The sequence below is a fragment of the Bos indicus genome, chromosome 23 (assembly GCF_029378745.1).
Source record: "Bos indicus isolate NIAB-ARS_2022 breed Sahiwal x Tharparkar chromosome 23, NIAB-ARS_B.indTharparkar_mat_pri_1.0, whole genome shotgun sequence".
NCBI lineage: Eukaryota > Metazoa > Chordata > Mammalia > Artiodactyla > Bovidae > Bos > Bos indicus.
The window spans coordinates 52,544,635-52,568,202 of NC_091782.1; the positions used below are offsets into that span (position 1 = coordinate 52,544,635).

Sequence of the window (23,568 nt, forward strand, 5' to 3'; positions counted from 1 at the left end):
AGCTTCAGTTTGCACGCCTGCGGGGGTCATCAGCGTTTATAAGTCACTTTTATTAAAAACCAGATGGAACACGGGATAAAGAAGGCTGCCTCAAATCTCACCATGCTAAAGCAAAAGCATCTTCCTCTTTTTTCTTTTAATGAGAGTCTGATCCTTCCTCAATAACACAGACTTAGATACGATGGTGCTGTGTCATTCCCTAAGCTCCTCCCCTGGAGCACGGCATCCATCTGCTACAAACATGATAAATCATGAAAACAAAGGTATTAGGGATTTGCATGATCCTTGGCTGTTGTAGATTCAGATATCATCACATCTCTTTCTCCTGTTTTCACTTCTTGATTCGTGTATTTATCGGTGAATATTTACAGTGCTGGGCAGTGGGGTTCACATATTAATAAGACAGACACGGTCCTGCCCTTACGAACCTCACAGTCCAGGAGGAGAGGCAGATGCACGTGCATTTACCCTTCTGAGCCAGGCACTCATCTCTGCATGAGCATCAAAACAGAGGATACTTGCTTTTTAAAATGCTCCATGAGTTACGTGCCGGTGGCCAGCTGTGCGGCAGTTCCGCGTGTGTTCGGTTGATGGAGTTGTTTCCTCGAGGCGATACAAGCAGAACTCCAGGAAGACTGGGAGACTCGCCCTCCACTTTCGGGCTGTCTCCAGACACCACTCCCCACTCTGCCTGCTGCAGGACGGCCAGCGGATACAAACGCTCTTTTGAAAGAAGAAAACAATTAAGCATTGAAAATGCAAGGACAAGAAAGCCCACGATAAAAATAGAACTCCCCAGCCCGCTCTGTGAGCTGCATTTCTCACGGCTGGGTTTGAAGGCAGAGTTCTCACCAGAGTGCATCCTGTCTGGACTCTTCCTCCTTAATAAGGAAGTCACCAAAACAGTAAGAAACCACCCCTCTTCCTAGGGTGTCACTCTAGGCCCGTTACGAGGAATCTGTTTCATGTCTCACTGTTTTTTAGCTGCTTGTCGTGCCCAACGCTATTGCTCCCCCACGGATTGCAGCCCGCCAGGCTCCTCTGTCCGTGGGATTTTGCAGGCAAGAATACTGGACTGGGTGGCCATTCTGTTCTCCAGGGGATCTTCCCGACCCAGGGAGTGAACCCACGCCTCCTGTGCAAAAGGCATCTCCCGAATTGCAAGCGGATTCTATATCACTGAGCCACCAGGGAAGCCCCAGAACTAATCATTGGTCCTTAAAGTAACTTATTTATAAACCTACAAGTTGAAAGAATAGCAGCCAACATGTCGTCCTCAAATTTCAACAGCCATTAGCATTTTGCCCACTGTGTAGCCTTGGCTTGCGTGTGTGTGTGTGTGCGCGCGCGCGCGCTTTGGGTGAATTATTTGAATGTAGACCACGGACGTCACAACGCTGAGTCAGAGCACAGCTTCTGAGGACAAAGACAGCCTCTCCCCGGGCCGCAAAGCTGCTCCCACACCCAGGAAGCATGTCGTTAATGCACAGGACCCCCTAGCATCCCGCTGCATCACCCAGGGGTTGTGCGCCAGCTGGACCTGGTGCCAGTTTGGCTGTCGGGCACCGAGCCCTGCCCCTGCTCTGCCCCTTGCTGTCCAGGATGAAAAGCCTGACTTGGGGAGGACACCGTCAAGAGAAGCGCCAGGCATCTTCTCCCAGCAGCTCAGACCCCTGATGCGGGCACCTTCTCACAGAGGCCACGGCCCTGAGCCTGCGGACCACCCAGGGCCAGGCTGACGCCTGCCCATCCCGCCCGGGGCCCAGCTGCAGCTGTGGGTGTTTCCAACGGCTGGAGAAGATGTCAATCGAGCATCATGGGACTGGACCAGGCATTCCGACTCATTCCTGCACAAGATGCTGCCACGAAAAATGGCTCCCAGCAGCAACGTGCGGGAACTTGCCTTCATTAATATTTATGTCAGAAGAGAGCTGCTCGTAACAGCAAATGCACTTCAGCTTCTCAGAAAAGCGCAGGAGATGCTCTGGAGGCAGCGAGATCAAACCACTGCAGGTGGGGAGGAGGGTCTGCTCTGGCTCCTGCCCCTCGCCCAAGCCCTCCTCCCCAAGCCTGCCTCGGGGTCAGGGCAGGGCTCAGACTCCTGAGGTCCCCGCAGCCGCCCGCATGGACCACCATGGGGCAGATGATGACGAAGACAGAGCCCCAGGTTGGCCGGGCCCCATGGCACAGGCGCTCGCTGGCCCCAGACCCTGTCGCAGTCACGAGAAGGTCAGGGTAGGACGGGCTTTGCAGAGCCTCTGCCCGTGGGGAAGAGGGCCTGGGGTCAAGGGCACAGGCTCCTGGATTAGGGGTTCTCAGGCTGCAGCACCTTGAAGGGAGCCTGCCGTGAAGACAGAGCCTGCGGGAAAGGGAGAACAAACAGAAACGGACTCACTGCTCTGACCGGCGAGAGGCTCAGTGAACCTGGTCCTTCAGTGAGCACAAACATCTCGCTGGAAATGTAATCCCAGCGGCAAGCTCTGGGCATTCTGTTTTCGCTACATTAACGCGCTGACAAAGGGCCGCAGCGTCGCTGATGCAGGAAAAGAGGGAAAGAGTGGACCCTGGACGGACCACCCCCCTCTTTCAGGCAGACAGCCCTGTGGGCCGTGTGATGGTTTCCTAGGAAACAGCATGGATGTGGAGCTCCAGGAAACGTGCAGGCAGGCGGCATGAGATGCAGCAGCTGATTTCTTTTGCTGGTGCTGTGTGATTCTCGGCCGTCTTCCTGCCCCCTCTGCAGTGGTTCCCTTGTGTCCGAAGGGGAGATCTGATCTACCGCACATGTGTGTGCATGCGTGTGTGTAAGCGCCTTGGCTGGCTGGAGGACACGGGGGGCTCAGTGCGGATTTTATCCTCCTGCTACGCCCACTCAGCAGGCATCACTGAATAACTGGGTGCAGGTCTGATAGAGCAGCAGCTTAGGTGATGAACGTGAAGAGGGGCCTGTGCACTGGGGCCTGCCCTCTCCACCGCGGGGGACCTTGGGCCGCCACATGCAGGAGTGTGACTAACCTGATGGATGACTTCAAGCCAGCGGCCAGACGGTTGGTGAATCCTTCACTGGCCCTGGGAAAGCTGCCCGGGACATGGAGCCCCAGGGAAGCTGGTCCTAGACAAAATGCACTCACCCAGCCCTCGCATCTGTGCTTAATAATAAATGCTTTGTCTTAATCAAATTTTGGGGGTTTACATAGCACAAGATGGCAAAATAATCACTCTATTAGGGCTTTCTTCCCAAGATGACCATATTCCCCACAATATCCTCACCCACATCCTGCTCCCCACTCCGAGAACTGAGGAGAAGCCTGGTGGTTTCAGCTTCAGAGTAAACGCTCAACATGTTCCCTGAATAAGGCTTCCCCCATGGCTCAGCGATAAAGAATCCACCTGCAGTGCAGGAGACGCCTCTTGACAAGAGACACAGGTTTAATCCCTGGGTCGGGAAGATCCCCTAGCGAAGGAAATGGCGACCCATTTCAGTATTCTTGCCTGGAAAATCCCGTGGACAGAGGAGCCTGGTAGGCTACAGTCCATGGCATTGCAAAGAGTCAGATACAACTGAGCGACCTACCTACCGACCTACCCCTGAATTCAAGAGGGCTGACTACAAGGTTTGGGGGTTCTGGATCCACACAGAAGACTGCCCTCACTTCGGCACAAGCTTGAGGGGGTCCCTGATCCACCCTCAGTCTCGGTAATTCACCAGAAGGACTCAGAGAACTCACTACAAGCTGTTATACTCTGCTTATGGTCTATTGCAGGGAAAGGGCGTGGGTTAAAATCAGGCAAGGGAGGAGCAGCTCAGGGAGGCGTCCAGGAGGCCCCAACAGAGGACTGAGTCGTCCTCTCCCCGTGGGGACACAGTCACGCTGACCCCCGCATCGACGTGTGACGGCATGCACACAGCGCTGCCAGTGGAGACGACGCTCCAAGTTCTTCCTGTGGCCTGGCCACCCGCCGCCCACACACAGCCTCTAGTGCCAGCTCCTCCTGGACGCCCAGGCCTTGGGCCTCCGGTTCCTGGGAGATCACTCCTGGCGCCTCGTGACCCAGAGCCCCAGCCACAAACCCCGCTAGAGACGGCTGGTGCTCCAAGTCAGACTGGCGGCACCTGACACCGGCTCTCCCTGCAGCCACCACCCCGACCACCTGCTCCCTCGGTCCTTCTGTGAGCAGACTGTACCACCGTCCTCAAGACAAACAGGTCTTGAGCCAGCCCTTCTCTGCGCGGCTGTGGTGCCCACACGTCCACAGAGTCCATGGACCCCGGAGGCCACCCCAAGGAGGGCCACTTGCCAACTCCAGCCCCTCCCAATCCCAAAATGAGTTCTTCTTGTGGCAGAGAAGGGCCCCGTGTCAATGCACCTCTCAGATCCCCAGACCGGCTTCCACAAGGCTGTGCCCCATGCAGGCACCCCTTTAACAGCCCAGTCTTCACTGCCCGTCTGCCTGACCTCAGGGCCAGGCCATTGCCCACAACCTATGAGTCATTGAAAGCCCAAACACAGAAGCAAATAGCTTGCATTCCAGTCCACTGAGCTGACTGCTTTCTACCTCCTTCAATAAGGGTGGCTGCTCTCCAGGCAGTATGCCAGCCGCAAACCGGGCCGCTCTCCTGGTCAATAGAGCGGTTTCTGCAGCAAAACCCAGGCAGCTGCAGGGCCCAGGGGCTCCTCAAATGTTCCAGAACTGGTCCACCTCCAGAAGACTGAAGGCCCTCAAGGTGGGGGGACCGGCAGGGGCTCCCGTGGGACCCCCGACTTCAGAGAGCGCCACAGGAAGACCTTCATTCTGATCCCATTGGTGTCTGCTTTATTTATCCACTAACAACTGCTCCCAGATTTGAACCCCACTGGACTTACCCCAGAGCCTCATGGATCTTGGCTATCTGCGCCTTTGCCTTGACTATCCCCCTCGGTGGCATCCCTGTGCCAGCTCAGGGCAGCCTGAACGCAAGCTTGGCTCAGTTCAAGCTCCATCCTAACATGCTGCCTTCACTTCACTCATTACAGACAGCCACCACCCAGGGACCGCCCAGGGACAGACAGTCGCCTGTTACTCTGCATTTTCTTAGGCATCCAGGGAGCGGGCTCCTCGGGAGCTGGGGCCATCATTTCAAAATTCTTGGTGACTTTGACCTCCAATAGCTAACAGCAGCATGGCTCCAGTTCCACGCCCTAGCTGACCTGTGGCCCCCTAGGAACCACAGGTTCATCACCCGCACCCGGTCACCTCCTCTTACATTTCTGTGAGTCGGGGCACTCGAGCAAATGCCACTGCTGGCACCAACCGTGAAGCCTCTGGGCCAACCGTGAGGTCAGAGGCAATGGTCTCCAGGACTAGTCTTACTTCTGATACCAACTGCAAGGGCAGAGGTCCCTAAGACGGTTCTTAGGCTGGACGGTTCACTGGGAGGACTTGCAGGACTGGCTGAATGCTGTTGCACTCACAGTTCTGTTTGTTTACAGGGAAAGGATGCAGACTGAAATCAGCCAAGGGGAGAGGGCCAAGGGCCGAGCTGGAGAAGGACCTGGCGCCGTCTCTGTGGTCGTCCCATGGGGTCGGGACATGCATCCACGCGTGACGACGGGCACGGAGAACGGCCGGCCCGGGCGCTCACCTGAGAGTCCTGCGCTCAGAGCGCCTCTTGGGCACATTTGAGGATGGCCCTGCCCACACACCCGACCCCGTCATACCCTCACCACATGCTGCAGGTCTCCTTTCGCACTAAGTTCAATCACTTGCCCTCAGGGAGACCCTGGGGGGGAGGCTGGAAGCGGGCCTGGAGCAGCTGGGGCAGGAAACTCAGACAGCCTAGGATCTGGGACGTGGGGCCAGGTTTGGGCCATACGACCTCTTGGTTCTACAAGGGTTCCCCTCGGCAGGGTGTGGCCAACACAGGGAAGACCAGGCCTGCACGTGGAACAGACTTGTCACTCCCGGTCTTATTTACTGGCCCTTATCTAATCTTTAACCAAACGGCCTTCTTTTATCATCAGGACACTGTTAACCTCTGATTTCGGTTCCCAGGCACTAGACGACCGGAAAGCTCTCTGTGGCCGTCTTTATGGAACTCAAGCACACTACAGCTACGAGCCGACGTGCAGAATCAGGCCGCAGGAACAGGCTTCGACCTTCCTTCTTTGCCAGGTTCTCAAGAAGCTTTGGAACAAGAGACTAAGGGATCTGCGGACTTGTCTGGTGGTCCAGCGGCTAAGACTGCAGGCTCCCAGTGCAGGGGGCCCAGGTTCGGTCCCTAGTCAGGGAAGCAAATCCCACAGGCCACGACCAAGAGTTCCCATGCTGCAGCTAAGACCTGGTGCAGCACCAAATAAAATGATTTTAAGGGAGAGACTAAGGGCTCTGGGGGCTCTCAGGTGAACACCTGTGTCTGGAGCCACTCAGCCGAGGGCCAGAAGCCCACACCTTCCACACACTCTGCTTCAGGACGCGACCAGCACAGAGGACAATCTCACCAGACATTCACGTCATCACCAGAGACTCCAGGGACTCAGCAAACGGCCCTCCACAGCTGGCCGGCACTGGGCGTGGTCCCAGCTGACCACAGGGGCCCTGGAGCAGAGGTCAGGAGTAACGAGCGTGTGGGCGTTCTCATACATGTCTGCACCACCGCGGAAGCACTTCCTGCAAACTGAGAGATCATCGCATCGCCACTGCCCTTCTGACTCTGCCCTTGAAATAGGCCTCAGGCCCGATATCTCAGAGTCTTCTCAACAGCTCCCTTCCTGTGTTTTCCTCCCTAATTTACCTAGAATATTTGTTAAAATAACATTCCTGAGCACCCCTCTGGTGAAAGCCCCAGTCTCTAAGACCCTCTAACAGCATCGGTTTAGGAACTTGCTCAGCAGATGACAACAGGGCCAACAAGAAACTGGAAGTCCACCCAGCCCTGAAAACCAATCAACCCATGTCAACCTCACACTGACCGTAATTCGTCCCTCGGAGCGTCTGACCACAGACTGGATCCGTATGAAACAGCAGGAGTGACGGCCAGGTCTTCACAGCTGCCCATGTCTTACCAAACATCGGCCGGCTCCCTGCACGGGCCGCAGGCTGAAACAAGTGCTCAGGTGAAGACTGTACCCTTGATGGTTCAGGCTGCCGGGCTGCTAACGTCAGAGAACACTTTCCTGCCGCAGCCAGCTGATTTTACACTGGCTTGCTCTCCCTGCCTTGCTCCCTGGAGTGGTCCCAGCTCTGGCCGCTGCCCCCAGAGGTGACCGTCCATCCGCTGAGATGCTGACGCTCAGCCCTGCCTGGGGGCCCAGCCTCCCGAGCAACCGCAGCTGTGCCCCTCTCCTCTTCCTCCAGGGCCCCTCCCAGCTTCCCAGCCTGTCTCCCTGACATGGCTCCGCAGAAGCTGCTGGAGGAGCAGGGTGGCAGCTGCGGGCCTGTCTGTGGCTTCCTGCCTGTCTGCCCACACTGCCACTGTTCCAAGGACAGGAGAGGAAGGAAGGGCCATCGTGCTGACACCTAGGATGCCAGACCATCACGTGCTTCTTTCTCTGTCTCCAGTTTTGGGAAGTCATCAGCGATGAGCATGGCATCGACACCACTGGCAGTTACCATGGAGACAGTGACTTGCAGCTGGAGAGAATCAACGAGTACTACAACGAGGCTGCTGGTGAGGACTGCCGCGTGCTCGGCCCCCTCTCCTGTGTTCTGTTCTCTGGCAGCCCCAGTGTAGCAGGAACACACACACACACGACAAAGAAATGTTCCCTGCATGCATTGAAATGTCAGCTGCTCAGAAATACCCTCAGAGTCCCTGAAGTTCCCTGCATTCGGGTCATGACCGGGCAGGCCCTCACCTCCCTTTGTAGAGCAGAAACCTCCTCTAATCTGCTCTTTGCGTCTTGCTGGAATTTTCTGGGATGAGCTCTGCCCAGAGAGGCGTGGAGAGCAGGGCGTTGTCTGATTGCTCTGCGAGCGCCAGGTCTGAGTCCTGCTGTGTCCCCGCAGGTAACAAGTATGTGCCTCGGGCCATCCTGGTGGACCTGGAGCCGGGCACCATGGACTCCGTCAGGTCTGGACCCTTCGGCCAGATCTTCAGGCCCGACAACTTCGTGTTTGGTACGTAGGGGTGATGCGTGGGCCCTGGCTCAGTGGGTTCCCTTCCTCCTGACCCCATGGGGGTCACTGCTGAGTGCCTGGGGGAGGCTGTGTGTCCACAGAGGCCTCGAGTCCCGGGCTCACTGTACCTGGTCCATGGGCTGTCAGCCCTCTGGCCCCTGTCCACACAACTCAAAGGCCAGGGTCAGCCTGCAGAGGCTGCCGCAGCCCTCCCACTGCAGGGCAGAACAAAGAGTGAAGGAAAGCTTCCAGCAGCAGTTCACAGGCCACCGGTCATTTCGGAGGATCCGTGACAACGGGCAAGCCCTTCATGAAGGCGAGGCCAAAGGCGCAGGTTGTGAGCAGAAGCTGAGCCGGCCCTCTGACCACAGGCGCCTCTAGCCTTCCACCTGCTTCAGCTGATTTAAGGGTTTTAAGTACTGAACAAAGGCCTGAGCACACTGGCGGTGAGCACGGGGCCCTTCCTGCAGGAGCAGGTCCGGGCTCAGGCAGTCGTGTAACGCCGTCCCCTGGAGTCCCAGCTCCAGGAGCAGCGAGGCAGGGAGGACGCGGTGCCTCTCCACAAAGACACAGCCTCACGTGAGGCAGCAGAGCGAGGCGGCCGCCAGGAGGCTGACGCGGCCGGAGCACAGGCTCGTTACAGCTCCCGACCAGAGCCATCGGCCCAGGGTCCCCCGCACCCGAACAGGAAAGGGCCCGGCGTCCTGGGCCCTGGGTCCAGGGAGAGCGTGGACGTGTTTGTCTAGTGAAGCGCACTCCTGGGCAGCGTGAAAATGGCAAGGTCCGACGAGCATGAGGAGCAGGGCCCAGCTCAGGGGCCGAACCAGGACCCCGGGCTCCGCGGCTCACGCCACCCGGCGGGGGGGTCCTAATGAGCATCCCTGCAGCTGACACCGTCCCTCAGGCCCCCTCACACGCCCCTCTGGAAGGACGACCAGCCAAGGACACGCTGGGGACTTAAGAACCCAGCTTCCCAGACTCAGCCTCCCTGATAGCTCAGTTGGTAAAGAATCTGCCTGCAATGCAGGAGTCCCTGGTTCCATTTCTGGGCCGGGAAGATCCACTGCAGAAGGGATGGGCTACCCATTCCACTATTCTTGGGCTTCCCTTGTGGCTCAGCTGGTAAAGAATCCACCTGCAATGTGGGAGACCTGGGTTCGATCCCTGGGTCAGGAAGATCCCCTGAAGAAGGCAAAGGCTACCCACTCCAGTATTCTGGCCTAGAGAATTCCATGGACTCTATAGTCCATGCGGTCGCAAAAGTTGGACATGACTGAGCCACTTACTCTGACTCGGGGCGGGGGAAGCCCCGGTGAGGGGCTCTCAGACCCCGGGCGGAACTCAGCTTCCTTCCTTCCCCGCTCAGGCCCCACTGCCTGGGATCAGCCCCCAACAAACTTCCACTCAAATCCTCGTTGCAGGCCCAGAAACAAATCCAGTCTCCTACAGTCAGTTAGCCTCCAACAAAAGAGGAAAGAATATACGACGGAGTCAGGACAGTCTCTTCAGCAGGTGGTTCTGGGAAAGCTTGGCTTCTGCTGCTAAGCTGCTTCAGTCACGTCTGACTGTGTGCGACCCCACAGACGGCAGCCCACCAGGCTCCCCCGTCCCTGGGATTCTCCAGGCAAGAACACTGGAGTGGGTTGCCATTGCCTTCTCCAATGCATGAAGGTGAAAACTGAAAGTGAAGTTGCTCACTCATGTCCGACTCTTAGCGACCCCATGGACTGCAGCCCACCAGGCTCCTCTGTCCATGGGATTTTCCAGGCAAGAGTACTGGAGTGGGGTGCCATTGCCTTCTCCAGGGAAAGCTTGGCAACTGTGTGTAAATCAATGAAGTCAGCACAGGCCCTCACATCACTCACCAGGTAAACTCAAAACGGCTTAAAGGCTCAAATGTGAGACACAACACCATAAAACTCCTAGACGAGAACACAGGCAAAACATTCTCTGATGTAAATCGTAGAAATATTTTCTTAGGTCTCCCAAGGCAATAGAAATGAAAGCAAAAACAGACAAATAGGACCTAATCAAGCTTAAAAGCTTTTTCACAGCAAAGGAACCCATAAACAAAATGAAAAGACAATCTACAGACTGGAAGAAAATATATGCAAATAATATAATTGACAAGGGGTTAATTTCCAAAATATATAATCTCTCTTATAGCTCAACATCAAAAACACAAACAGCAAAAAATACAACTCAATCAAAAAATGGGCAGAAAATCTAAAGAGACATTTCTCCAAAGAAGGTATACAGATGGCCAACAGGCACAGGAAAAGATGCTTAACATCATTAATTACTAGAAAAATGCAAGAGGTATCACCTCTCACCGGTCAGAATGGCATCATCAAAAAGTCTACAAATAGTAAATGCCGGAGAGGCTGTGGAGAAAAGGGAAATCCTGTACCGGGCTGATGGGAATGTAAATTGGTGCAGCCGCTACAGAAAACAGCTCGCTATACACCTGAAGTGATGCTGTAAATCACTGACACTTCAATAAATAAACTAAATATTTTAAAAGAGCATATTATAATTAAACACTAACACAATCCTCACCTCAGGCCCGGGGGACTGACCTCAGACCCAAGGGGAGGCCGAGTGTGTGACACGCTGCTCCTGGCCCAGAGAGGTGGCCTCTGTGACACGCTCACGACGTCGAGCAGGGCACGGCAGGCCGTCTGCCCAGGGCTGTGCACAGCTGACCATCCCGGCCGCTCCATCCCCAGCTCAGGGCCCTCTCGGCCCCCCAGGAGGTCATCTGTGCGGTTCCTCGAAGTCCTGGCTCTGAGCTCCCTATTGGCCAGAGGCCGTTCTGGGCTCCGAGGTGCCTGCCGACCCCGCCACAGGCCCCCAGCATGGCAGCCTGCAGAAGGTCTCCACGGAGGTTTCTGCCACCAGCTGGAGAAAATTCCCCCCTTGGGGGGCTCGCGTGATTAGGGAAGGCCTGCCCTTCCTCAAGTCAGGTGAGCTCCTGATTTCAAGGGGAACTGATCCGGGCCCTTCACGACACCTGCGGAGTCCCTTCACGCTGCGCTGACATTGGTGCTCCATTGAACAACTGGGCACAGGTGTGTGCAGTCCAGGCCGGCGACCCCTGGGCCTTAGAGTTCTGCCTGCCTCCAGTGGGCAGCTGGGGAGTGAGCACACGTGGCCTCTGGATGCTCTGGTTCCGACACCCGGACCTGTGCTCCGAGGATGTGGTTTTCTGTTTACCTGCTGCGTGGCTTTGGGCAAGCCTTTGTCTCTCTGGGCCTTAGTCCGTTCAGGACAGTCTCCGTGGCCTGTCAGGAGTCCCACACGGGGCCAAGACAGGCCAGCGTATGGGCGCCTTTCACTGTGTATGTTGGATTTTCAGACCCCTGTGACCACAGGGGTCGGTGCCTCTCTGGGGTCCTGCTTGGAGGAGTTAACCCACTTGCTCCTCAGAGTAAGGCCGCCCTTGACTGGTATTAAGATATCTCCTGGGCCCCGACTTTCGTGAGCGCTGGGAACTGTGTACTCAAGTCGGTGGAAGAGTCCCAACAGGTGGGAAAAGTGAAGAAGGAAGCTGAGTCACCCTTGCAACTTCCCTCGTCTGGCTCCGACTCAGCGGTTTAAGTCTGCAAGTGCAGGAAGTTGGAATGGACATTTCTGCCTCCCAAAGAAAGGCTGGGCTGGGAGCAGCAGCAGCCCTGCAGGGGGAGGCCCGGCTCACACTCACTGCTGAGCTTCCTGGTCCTGCTTTCCCAGCCCGTCCTCCCGGCCGGGCAGTGAGGCTGGACAGCAGGTCTAGACCCGAGCGAGCACTGTCTCCGCTGGACCTGCAGCTGACTTGTGGGCTGCCGTGCCCCCCACCAGGGCCAGCCTCGGCCTGCACCCCAGCCTCGCTTCATTCCTCTGACCTTGGTCCCGGCATCTCAGTTCAGTTCAGTTCAGTCACTCAGTATGTCCGACTCTCTGTGACCCCATGAATCGCAGCATGCCAGGCCTCCCTGTCCATCACCAACTCCCAGAGCTCACTCAAACTCATGTCCATCGAGTCAGTGATGCCATCCAACCATCTCATCCTCTGTCATCCTCTTCTCCTCCTGCCTCCAATCCCTCCCAGTATCAGAGTCTTTTCCAATGAGTCAGCTCTTCGCATCAGGTGGCCAAAGTACTGGAGTTTCAGCTTTAGCATCATTCCTTCCAAAGAAATCCCAGGGCTGGTCTCCTTTAGGATGGACTGGTTGGATCTCCTTGCAGTCCAAGGGGTGCTCAAGAGTCTTCTCCAACACCACAGTTCAAAAGCATCAATTCTTCGGCACTCAGCCTTCTTCACAGTCCAACTCTCACATCCATACATGACCACAGGAAAAACCATAGCCTTGACTAGATGGACTTTGTTGGCAAAGTAATGTCTCTGCTTTTCAATATGCTATCTAGGTTGGTCATAACTTTCCTTCCAAGGAGTAAGTGTCTTTTAATTTCATGGCTGCAGTCACCATCTGCAGGGATTTTGGAGCCCAGAAAAATAAAGTCTGACACTGTTTCCACTGTTTCCCCATCTATTTCCCATGAAGTGATGGGACCAGATGCCATGATCTTAGTTTTCTGAATGTTGAGCTTTAAGCCAACTTTGTCACTCTCCTCTTTCACTTTCATCAAGAGGCTTTTTAGTTCCTCTTCACTTTCTGCCATAAGGGTGGTGTCATCTGCATATCTGAGGTTATTGATATTTCTCCCGGCAATCTTGATTCCAGCTTGTGCTTCCTCCAGTCCAGCGTTTCTCATGATGTACTCTGCATAGAAGTTAAATAAGCAGGGTGACAATATACAGCCTTGACGTCATCTCAGGGGGACCCAAATGCCGCGTGACTTATAAAACTACCCAGTCTTCAGGGTCACCTGAGAGTCTGCACGGTATTCACGCCTCCCATAAGTTAACAGAAGCCTGACTGTGGACACCCCACACGCAGACGTGTCTGGCTGCCTTCCTGTCCGAACACTCAGCAACCAGGCGGGCCTCGGCCAGCCGCCCCCTGCTGGCCAGCGCAGGGAAAGGACTGGCCCAAGACCTCTGGTTTCCTCCGTGGCCGAGTGCACACGTGTGCCTCCCTCCCTTACAGAATTCACAGCTCTGTTAAACCTTCTCGGACCACCCCTTTCCTATCCGTCTCCATATTCTCTAACCTCCCTTTCCCTTCTCCTTACCAAAAAAGTTTAAATTATTTCTTTGTATCCAGACAGTGATACTGATTGTGAGGGATGGGCGAAGCCAATTTAAGAGTTTTGTAGATAGAAAATACTCCTACTTCTGGAGGCACCACTCACATCATATCAAAAATATTTAAATTTCTATCTTGTAAAATGTTTACTTCATTGTAATTTGTGTCATGCTTAAATGCTAAGCCACGTTTGGCTAATCGATGTAGGTTTAATTTAATTACACGTGTTAATTTCACTATTGCAGGTTTCTCTTCATATTTTGGCCTTGTCAGCCCTACCGCTCATTTTCTTAGGTCCTGAAAACCAGCAAGGGCTACGCTTAGAGTGGCCTTGCTGATAAAAGAGTGAAACTAACAGATATTTCTTCTAATTAAGAAAAACAAGAGAACACTGGCAGCAAGGTACAGAGCATCAGCCTAAGAGTGTGCAGCAAAGTTTGCATAATTGAATAATGAATTTAACAAAATTAATCCACCCTGTGTTTGAAATGATCCTCATTACTGTTTTTCTAGCACATGACAATCAGGCATAGATAAAAACTGATTATAAACAAGAAGTAATATTCCTTCACGATCAGATCAAGTATGTCTGGGACTTAGTCAGCAAAGACAGGAACCGTGAACAGGAGACGATCTGGGGTTTCTCTCCAGACTCCTGGCTGCACAGCTGACGCGGCCCTGGGACCTGGATTTTTCCAGGACTTAAGACCTTCAGGTTGTGAGACAGATGGACATGCTGCCCGCTGCATCAGGAGGCCAGGTCGTGTTCTTCCATAACTCGAATGCTCAAAGGCCCAATAAACACTTTTAAAATGTACCTTGGTGTGATTTTTATAGTTAAAAAGGCGCTTCATGTTTTAGTCACATCTTCCTTGGTGGATTTTACAAGTTGGGTGGTAGGTTGTTGTTGCTCCCACTGCAAAGACTATTCTAGAGAAAGCTGTGCAGACCACACGTGGGGGGATGGCAGGGGGGTTCCTCTGTCACAGGTGAGACCCCTGGCAGTGGGGAGGGGGCGCTGGCGAGCCAGGGAGCCCCTGGAGGGCAGAGGGTGGTGGTGGGGAAGCGGACCGGGCAGCTGGCTGGATGCCAGCCCACTTGCTCCACCTGTGCCCTGCACACTTGCAGCAGAAGACAGTCCTCGGAAGACAGTCCTCGGAAGACAGTCCTCAGAAGACAGTCCTCGGAAGACAGTCCTAGGCTCCACAGGAACTCCTGGCTTCCTCACCTCGGGGAGGGGAACATCGACGGCAATCTTTCCACGCTTGCCCTAAAAGAGAAACAGCAGAGCTTGAGCCCTGGAGTTTCTAGGAAAGTGACCAGCACCCTTTCCGTGCCCTGCTTGGCCCGGTGGTCATCAGCAGGCTGGCCTCACCCCAAGTCTCCGGCCATTCAGATTTTGGCGCAAGAAATCCTGCCTTCAGAAGACAGGTGTGAGGGGGCCAGGAAGCTGGGAAGCGGTGGGAACAGCTCTCTTGGGTCCTAGCCTCCAGCCCAGTCTGTGCCCTGCTCTCAGGGTGCTCAGGCTTAGAACCGTCCTGCACGGTGCTGGGACCCCAGCTGACCTCCAGACTCTCAGTCGGGCGTCAGCTCACTTAGGAGCTCTGCGACTCCCCTTCCCACCGGCCCCTTCCTGGCTGTGGGCAGCTTCGTGGACTAGGGGCCAGGACGGCAGCATGGAGGTGAGACAGTGTACTGCGAGGCACGAAGGAGGGGGCATCACGGACCTGGGGCACCAGCACTGAGCCCCGATTTACAGGGAAGAGCGAACAGCAATGCACATGTCAGCAGCTGATAGAACACTTAACCCCACTTTACAGATGGTACAGCTGAGGCACACACAGGTTAAGTGCCTTGCCCTAGGTCACACAGCTGGCAAGTGGTGGAGTCAGGATCCGCACCCACTCCAACCGTGCGGGCCTGTGGTGTTAACCCCTCAGGGAATGTAGGGGCGGGCTGAGTGGGGGGACATTCAGCCCGGTCACGTGAATAGCCTTGGCCGTGGGAAGCAGAGTTTGTTCAGAGAACTTAGTATGATCCAGGGATGCTAGGTTACAGGGAAGATGGTAGCAGTTGGGAGAAGATAACATGTATTTGATAATTTGGGGGTCTATGTCTCATTTAAGTCATAGTGTAAAAATAACAGTATTTTTCATTCTTAATGTCCAAGGCAAAAATGATTGAAACCATGATGAAAAGGAACAAAAATATCTAAATAACCCATGAAAGGAGGGAAAAAGGAAAACATCAAACATCAAAAATAGAACTAGAGGACAGTGGGAAGACATACTTCTGTTTAGTATTTTATAAACTTTAAAATTTTATACTCAGAAAATGTGTATATGAAAGACATCCTTACCACAATAACATATATAATGTGTATGCATATTACACACACACATTATACTACATATTTTTTTCAGTTAAGAAAGGACCAGATTGACAATTCTAGTAAAAATAATTCATACCGGGACATGAAACATTCCAGAAAGTAGTTGAAAAACATTATTATATATTTACTCCAAATTATTATTCTTCAAAAATTTATAAACTTCGGTTGAGCTGACTATCTTCAAACTGGGGTTCAGACTCTTTATGTTTCAGGTAGTCATACTTCAAATGCTTTAGGCAAAATTCCTCCATCTTCATAAAGAGACACGTTTCTTTTTTTAAACTTTACATAATTGTATTAGTTTTGCCAAATATCAAAATGAATCCGCCACAGGTATACACGTGCTCCCCATCCTGAACCCTCCTCCCTCCTCCCTCCCCACACCATCCCTCTGGGTCGTCCCAGTGCACCAGCCCCAAGCATCCAGTATCGTGCATCGAACCTGGACTGGCGTCTCGTTTCATACATGATATTTTACATGTTTCAATGCCATTCTCCCAAATCTTCCCACCCTCTCCCTCTTCCAGAGTCCATAAGACTGTTCTATACATCAGTGTCTCTTTTGCTGTCTCGTACACAGGGTTATTGTTACCATCTTTCTAAATTCCATATATATGCGTTAGTATACTGTATTGGTGTTTTTCCTTCTGGCTTACTTCACTCTGTATAATAGGTTCCAGTTTCATCCATCTCATTAGAACTGGTTCAAATGTATTCTTTTTGATGGCTGAGTAATACTCCATTGTGTATATGTACCACAGCTTTCTTATCCATTCATCTGCTGATGGACATCTAGATTGCTTCCATGTCCTGGCTATTATAAACAGTGCTGCGATGAACACTGGAGTACACGTGAAGAGACACTTTTATTAAAAACCCGAACGTGTGTGTGTAAAGGAGCAGACGGGCTGTTATTGAGGAGCTGGTCTCCTGGGCTTCCTCTGAGGTCACAAAGAGGGTGAGAGCGACTGTTCCAGAATAACTGAGACCATTCTCCTGCTGATGGCTCTCGGGTTCTCGTTATTCTACAGAGGAAGCTGGTGCTTGACATACATTTCCCCTGGACCACGTCTGTCCCTTACTGATGCACCCGCCAAGGGCAGTGGCCGCCCTCACAGGACCAGGGATGAGGGAGGGCAGGTCCGCTGAAAGGCTCGCAGGGAGGCGGGAGCAGCAGGGGAAGGCAGAGCTTTTAGGAAGACGCACGCCCAGCCTAGCGCAGGGAATTCGCGTCTTCCCTCTCCCGCCTGAGTTTTGTCTTGTCACCCAAAGGGCCTTAGGGGTGAGGGCGGCTCGAACACCGGTGACATCAGCCCAAGACAGGAACCGACTTGGGGCTGGAGGAGGTTGGCTCCCCGCCCCCGTCGCCCTGCCCAGGCCCAGAGGAGCCCTTCTTCTCCAACACAGGAAGACGTGGGGAGAAGCCACTTTCTCCCGAGGCCTCGTCAAAGCCCGTCCCGGCGGGGGGTAGGCTCGGCGGGCCCCACTTCCTCCTGCAGTCTCTTGGGTGCCGTGTCCACATGGCCGACTCCAGCTGGCACGGAGTCCCCGGGTGAGTCACCTGCGGTCGGGCAGGCGTCCTTTCTGCACCGGTGCGTCTCTGACTGCCCGGCTCAGACACGGGTGGGGCTGGGACAGGCGGGCCGGGGGCACGCTGGGTGCTGGGGAGACAGCCTTTGCTGCCAGGGACACCCATGGCCTGGGCCTGCTGGAACCAGTGCTGTCACTCACTCACTGCTCCCAGACACCCTCTCTCGTCTTCACAGTGTAATGAGGCCAGTTTCCAGGTTTCCGTACGGGGCCTGAGCGCTCAGGTGACTGCTTAACTGCCTGACTACGATGCAGGAGAGTGGGCCACCCCTCGCAGGAGATGCCCACCTGTTACCCAGCACCAGCCCTTCTAGGTCTCATCTGCTTGGCTCCCAGCCCCCACCTTGAATGAAACAACAAAGGCCGAGAGGCAGCCGTCTCCAGAAACCCTCTGTGAACCGAGCGATCGCAGAAGCTACGGGGAGCAGGCCCGTCCTCTGCACAGCTTCTGGAAAGGTCTCCCTGGTTGTGAAGAGCCCAGGGCACGGAAGCTGGGGCAGCGCTCGTGAGAAGGTGGAGGCCACGCCCTCAGCATGTGGGTGCAGTGCCAGCCAGGGGGCTGAATGTGGGCGCCCCAGAGACGCCCCTCCCCGAGGGGCACCAGGCACCTGCCTGGGCAGGGCGGGACCCTGAGAACTGGCTTCCTGGATCAGGGGTGACAGAGCCATGACTTTGCCATTAACACGGCAAATGGGCTTAAGATCTGTAACGACAGCATCACCTTGGGTTTTACAGCGGCCTTTTTGCTCCATAAACTCGACCCGCTTTCATATGGAGCCTCTCGTTTCCTACTCACAAAGCTGGCTGCAGGGCACCTGTAATTATCACTTTAAAGCTGGAGGAACTGGCCCCGGAGAGGAAAAGCAGCTGTCCCTGGTCTCTGCTGCCCTGGCCCGCAGGTCAGGACAGTCCCGAGGAACAATGAAGGCTGGGTCTTAACCTCGTCCTGGCCAAGCCTTTAAAACCCCCCTGCCCTTTTTCTTTGTAGAATGAAACTCTATGCCTTCACTTACAAGCTTTGTGGCTGCTAAGCTATGAGCCTCCTTTCTGAAGCTGTTAACTTGGGATGGTAATAATGTTTACTCCAGAATTGTAGAAATACACTGTGAGCCACGTAGGTAATTTAAAATTTTCCAGTAGTCACTATGAGTGTAGCAGTCATTTAAAAAACAGAAACAAGTGAAATTAATTTCAAAAATATATCCAAGATATTATATTGATCAGTAATCAATATACAAAATTAGTGATGAATCTTTTCCATTCTTTTAATTTCCTGAGTCTATGGAACCGGATGAGCATTCACATCAAAGCACATCTCAACGCAGACTCCCTGGGCTCAGAGGCCACACGTGGCTGCTGACCTGGAGCAGGACGCCCACCTCCATAAGGAGGGCAGGGGGATGAGGCAACAAAATACCCCGGAGGCACATGCACCGCCCCCCCAGACACACACACAGACACAGACAGACACACACACAGACACAGACAGACACACACTCAGACACACAGAGACACACAGAGACACACACACGTCAAGCTCCATAAGGAGGCCATGGGGACACACAGACACACACACACGTTGAGCTCCAGAGAGGCCATGGGGACACACACACACAGACACACGCACACGCATGCACACACACACACAGACAAATTCTCGCCTGTCGAGCTCCATAAGGAGGCCATGGGGACACACACGTGGAATTTTCCACATTAAGCGGCCTTGACGGGACAGCCAGCGCCCAGCGACTTTTCCTAGTTCCCCCCCAACTGAGCACCTTCCTAACGTGGGCAGGGGCGGAAGGGCCCCCCAGCAGCCCCCCGCCGAGACGGCCATCCTCAGCCCCGGCCAGGGACCCCCACTCCCCGCGCCCTGCAGCCCCTCCCAGCGCTTACAGCCGCCGTGACCCCCACCCCGGGAAGAAAGAGCCGGAGGCCAGTGGCCGGGACAGGCCCGGGGACGGGAACGCGCCGCACCGGGACCCCGCGCGCACGGCGGCCGGCCGCCCGCACCTCGCGCCGCGCCCCGGCTCCCCCTCGCGGTGCCGCAGTCCCCGCGCCGCCCCCGCCGTGACGTCACAGGGGCGGGGCCCCCGCCTTAAAAGACGCGGCCCGGGCGGCGGCGGGGTCTGCGCCGAGTCCGCCGGTCCGCGCTCTGTCCAGGCCCGCGCCTCCACCCGCTCCACAGCCGGCACCATGCGCGAGATCGTGCACATCCAGGCGGGCCAGTGCGGCAACCAGATCGGCGCCAAGGTGGGCGCGGCGCGCGGGGCCGAGGGGCGGCGGGGCCCGAGGGCGGGGGCCCCGGAGGGACAGAGAAGGGGCGGCGGGGCCCCAGGGTGCGCCTGGGGCCGGAGAGGGACCGGGGAGAGAGCTGACCCCCGGGGAGGGGGCGGCGGGGCCAGAGGGCGGGGGTCCCGGAGGGACGGAGAGAGGGCGGCCGGTCCCCAGGGAGAAGACCAAGGAGGGGGCGGGGAAGGGGCCGCGGGTGGGAACCCCGGAGGGACAGAGAGGGGGCGGCGGGTCCCCAGGGTGTGGGACCAGGAGGGGGCAGGGAGGGTCGGCAGGGCCCGAGGGCGGGGACCCCGGAGGGACAGAGAAGGGGTGGCGGGTCCCCAGGGTGCGCGCCGCGGCCGCAGCGGGACCGGGTAGGGAGCTGACCCCCGGGAGGAGCGCGGCCGCAGGGCGGGGCGGGGCCGGGCGCCTCACAGCCGGCACTGATGCTCAGGGCTACGCAGCTGTGGGTCTTTAATTACGGGCCCGGCCCCGGCCCTTGTGAGGGACGCGGTTGGTACCTCCCCGTAGATTGGACTCTGAGATTTGGGTGGGGGCTTTGGTCGTGAAAATCCCGTGGCCTCCTGCGGAATTTATTTTGCGTATATTGTCTGCATTGCGAATGAAAAAACTGCAGTGTCATTGGGTGACAGATGCTCTGGAGGGTTCTGGTGGGTCCGACAGACGGGGTGCACCATCCAGACGGGGTGGCGGGTGACACCGCAGTCTGACTGCCGTGGGCGCGGCGGCAGGTGGCAGCCCCGGGCCGAGCCGCCGCAGTGGGCGAGGCCCCGCGGGCCGGGTGCCCGGGTGTGGGCGGGCGCCCGCACAAGGACGTGGTCTCTTTCACAACCGCCATATTGCCCCCCCGCCCCCCGCCTTTCCTGCCGCAGACGCACGCTGCACCGTGCCCCTCACCCCCCCATTCCGCCTCTGCAGTCAGTGACCCAGGAGCCCGGCGGATGCCCGCGCCTAACGCGGCGCTGCTTGGAGGTCGAGTTTGTGCCAGGACTCGGCGATCTCTGCAGGCAGCCGCAGGGCGGGGTCCACCTGTCCTGGGCAGGACCTGTCCATCCGCTGGGATGCTGACGCCCAGCCCTGCCTGGGGGCCCAGCCTCCCGAGCATCTGCAGCCATGCCCTCCCTCCTTCTCCAGGGCCCCTCCCCACTTCCCAATCTGTCTCCTGATATAGCTGATGCTCTGCGCATCCCCGAGCCCCTCCGCAGAAGCTGCTGGAGGAGCAGGGTGGCAGCTGCGGGCCTGTCTGCGGCTTCCTGCCTGTCTGCCCACACTGCCACTGTTCCAAGGACAGGAGAGGAAGGGAAGGGCCATCGTGCTGACACCTAGGATGTCAGACCATCACGTGCTTCTTTCTCTGTCTCCAGTTTTGGGAAGTCATCAGCGATGAGCATGGCATCGACCCCACTGGCAGTTACCATGGAGACAGTGACTTGCAGCTGGAGAGAATCAACGTGTACTACAACGAAGCTGCTGGTGAGGACTGCCTCGTGCTCGGCCCCCTCTCCTGTGTTCCGTTCTCTGGCAGCCTCTGTGTAGCAGGAACACACACACACACACACACACACACACACACACACACACACACACACACGACAAAGAAATGTTCCATGCATGCGTTTAAAGTCAGCTGCTCAGAAATACCCTCAGAGTCCCTGAAGTTCCCTGCATTCGGGTCATGACCGGGCAGGCCCTCACCTCCCTTTATAGAGCAGAAACCTCCTCTAATCTGCTCTTTGCGTCTTGCTGGAATTTTCTGGGATGAGCTCTGCCTGGAGGGGCACGGAGAGCAGAGTGTTGTCTGATTGCTCTGCAAGCGCCAGGTCTGACTCCTGCTGTGTCCCCGCAGGTAACAAGTATGTGCCTCGGGCCATCCTGGTGGACCTGGAGCCGGGCACCATGGACTCCGTCAGGTCTGGACCCTTCGGCCAGATCTTCAGGCCCGACAACTTCGTGTTTGGTACGTAGGGGTGATGCGTGGGCCCTGGCTCAGTGGGTCCCCTTCCTCCTGACCCCATGGGGGTCACTGCTGAGTACCTGGTGGAGGCTGTGTGTTCACAGAGGCCTCGAATCCCGGCCTCACTGTACCTGGTCCATGGGCTGTCAGCCCTCTGGCCCCTGTCCACACAACTCAAAGGCCAGGGTCAGCCTGCAGAGGCTGCCGCAGCCCTCCCACTGCAGAGCAGCCCAGAGCAGGGGGGCAGAGAACAAAGAGTGAAGGAAAGCTTCCAGCAGCAGTTCACAGGCCACTGGTCATTTCAGAGGACCCGTGACAACAGGCAAGCCCCTTAAGAAGCCGAGGCCAAAGGCGCAGGTTGTGAGCAGAAGCTGAGCTGGCCCTCTGATGACGTGCGCCTCCGCCCTGCCAGCCAACAGCTGTTGATTTATCAATAAGAATTTATAGAAGGTTCTTAGTTTTAAACCAGTTGGGTTTTGTTAAACTATCTTCTTAATTAATAACGTCATACGAACTAAATCTTTTGTTGTATTAGATCTTCAGTGTTTCTGAGGATCACTGATATATAGAAAACTTTTCTGTAGATAGACAGTCTTTCTGAAAAAGAAGGCTCTTTCATCTCTAAAATTAGTCCAGAGTCAGGAAGACAGAATTTGGAATTCCTTACTGAAGGGTTAGCGTCTGATACTGTCCTTTCCCTCTGGCAGGCCAGAGTGGTGCCGGGAACAACTGGGCCAAGGGCCACTACACAGAGGGCGCTGAGCTGGTGGACTCGGTCCTGGACGTGGTCAGGAAGGAGTCCGAGAGCTGTGACTGTCTGCAGGGCTTCCAGCTGACCCACTCGCTGGGGGGCGGCACGGGGTCTGGGATGGGGACCCTTCTCATTAGTAAGATCCGCGAGGAGTACCCCGACCGCATCATGAACACCTTCAGCGTCATGCCCTCGCCCAAGGTGTCCGACACGGTGGTGGAGCCCTACAATGCCACCCTGTCCGTGCACCAGCTGGTGGAGAACACGGATGAGACCTACTCGATTGACAACGAGGCGCTGTATGACATCTGCTTCCGCACCCTGAAACTGACCACCCCCACCTACGGGGACCTCAACCACCTGGTGTCGGCCACCATGAGCGGGGTCACCACCTGCCTGCGCTTCCCGGGCCAGCTCAACGCCGACCTGCGCAAGCTGGCCGTGAACATGGTGCCCTTCCCGCGCCTGCACTTCTTCATGCCCGGCTTCGCGCCGCTCACCAGCCGGGGCAGCCAGCAGTACCGGGCGCTGACGGTGCCCGAGCTGACCCAGCAGATGTTCGACTCCAAGAACATGATGGCCGCCTGCGACCCGCGCCACGGCCGCTACCTGACCGTGGCCGCCATCTTCCGGGGCCGCATGTCCATGAAGGAGGTGGACGAGCAGATGCTCAACGTGCAGAACAAGAACAGCAGCTACTTCGTGGAGTGGATCCCCAACAACGTGAAGACGGCCGTGTGCGACATCCCGCCCCGCGGCCTGAAGATGTCGGCCACGTTCATCGGCAACAGCACGGCCATCCAGGAGCTGTTCAAGCGCATCTCGGAGCAGTTCACGGCCATGTTCCGGCGCAAGGCCTTCCTGCACTGGTACACGGGCGAGGGCATGGACGAGATGGAGTTCACCGAGGCCGAGAGCAACATGAACGACCTGGTGTCCGAGTACCAGCAGTACCAGGACGCCACGGCCGACGAGCAGGGCGAGTTCGAGGAGGAGGAGGGCGAGGACGAGGCCTGAGAACTTTGTCAGATAAATCGTGCATCCTTAGTGACTTCTGTTGTCCTCAATCAAGCATGGTCTTTCTATTCGTATACTATGGTGCTCAGTTTTGCCTCTGTCAGAAATTCACTGTTGATGTAATAATGTGGAACTCCTCTGGAAATTGCAATATTGTCTAAGATATCTATACTAATAAAAAAGCATGTGTCCAAAACCTGTGGTCTCTCTTTATTGCAAATAATTTTTATTCTTTCACTGAATGGTTCCTTTCCAAGTATGTTTCTGGGTTTAGTAACTGTTA

The 23,568-nt window shown here is 55.8% G+C and overlaps 1 protein-coding gene across 1 annotated transcript; it reads left to right on the top strand.

Annotated features, from left to right (window-relative positions):
* The first annotated feature begins 19,361 nt into the window (after window positions 1–19,361).
* On the top strand, window positions 19,362–23,481 carry TUBB2A (tubulin beta 2A class IIa). Its single transcript, XM_019985774.2, has 4 exons — window positions 19,362–19,521; window positions 20,928–21,036; window positions 21,410–21,520; window positions 22,225–23,481. The coding sequence occupies exons 1-4, from the start codon at window positions 19,465–19,467 to the stop codon at window positions 23,283–23,285; spliced, it is 1,338 nt and encodes a 445-aa protein (XP_019841333.1). The 5' UTR covers window positions 19,362–19,464; the 3' UTR covers window positions 23,286–23,481.
* Window positions 23,482–23,568: the final 87 nt, after the last annotated feature.

Excerpts from the sequence above, each read along its gene's own strand:
- TUBB2A (XM_019985774.2), top strand. The coding sequence starts at position 19,465 with ATGCGCGAGATCGTGCACATCCAGGCGGGCCAGTGCGGCAACCAGATC. Across the intron at positions 21,037-21,409 it reads GTACTACAACGAAGCTGCTG|GTAACAAGTATGTGCCTCGG; the intron begins GTGAGGACTGCC and ends GTGTCCCCGCAG. Across the intron at positions 21,521-22,224 it reads GCCCGACAACTTCGTGTTTG|GCCAGAGTGGTGCCGGGAAC; the intron begins GTACGTAGGGGT and ends TCCCTCTGGCAG.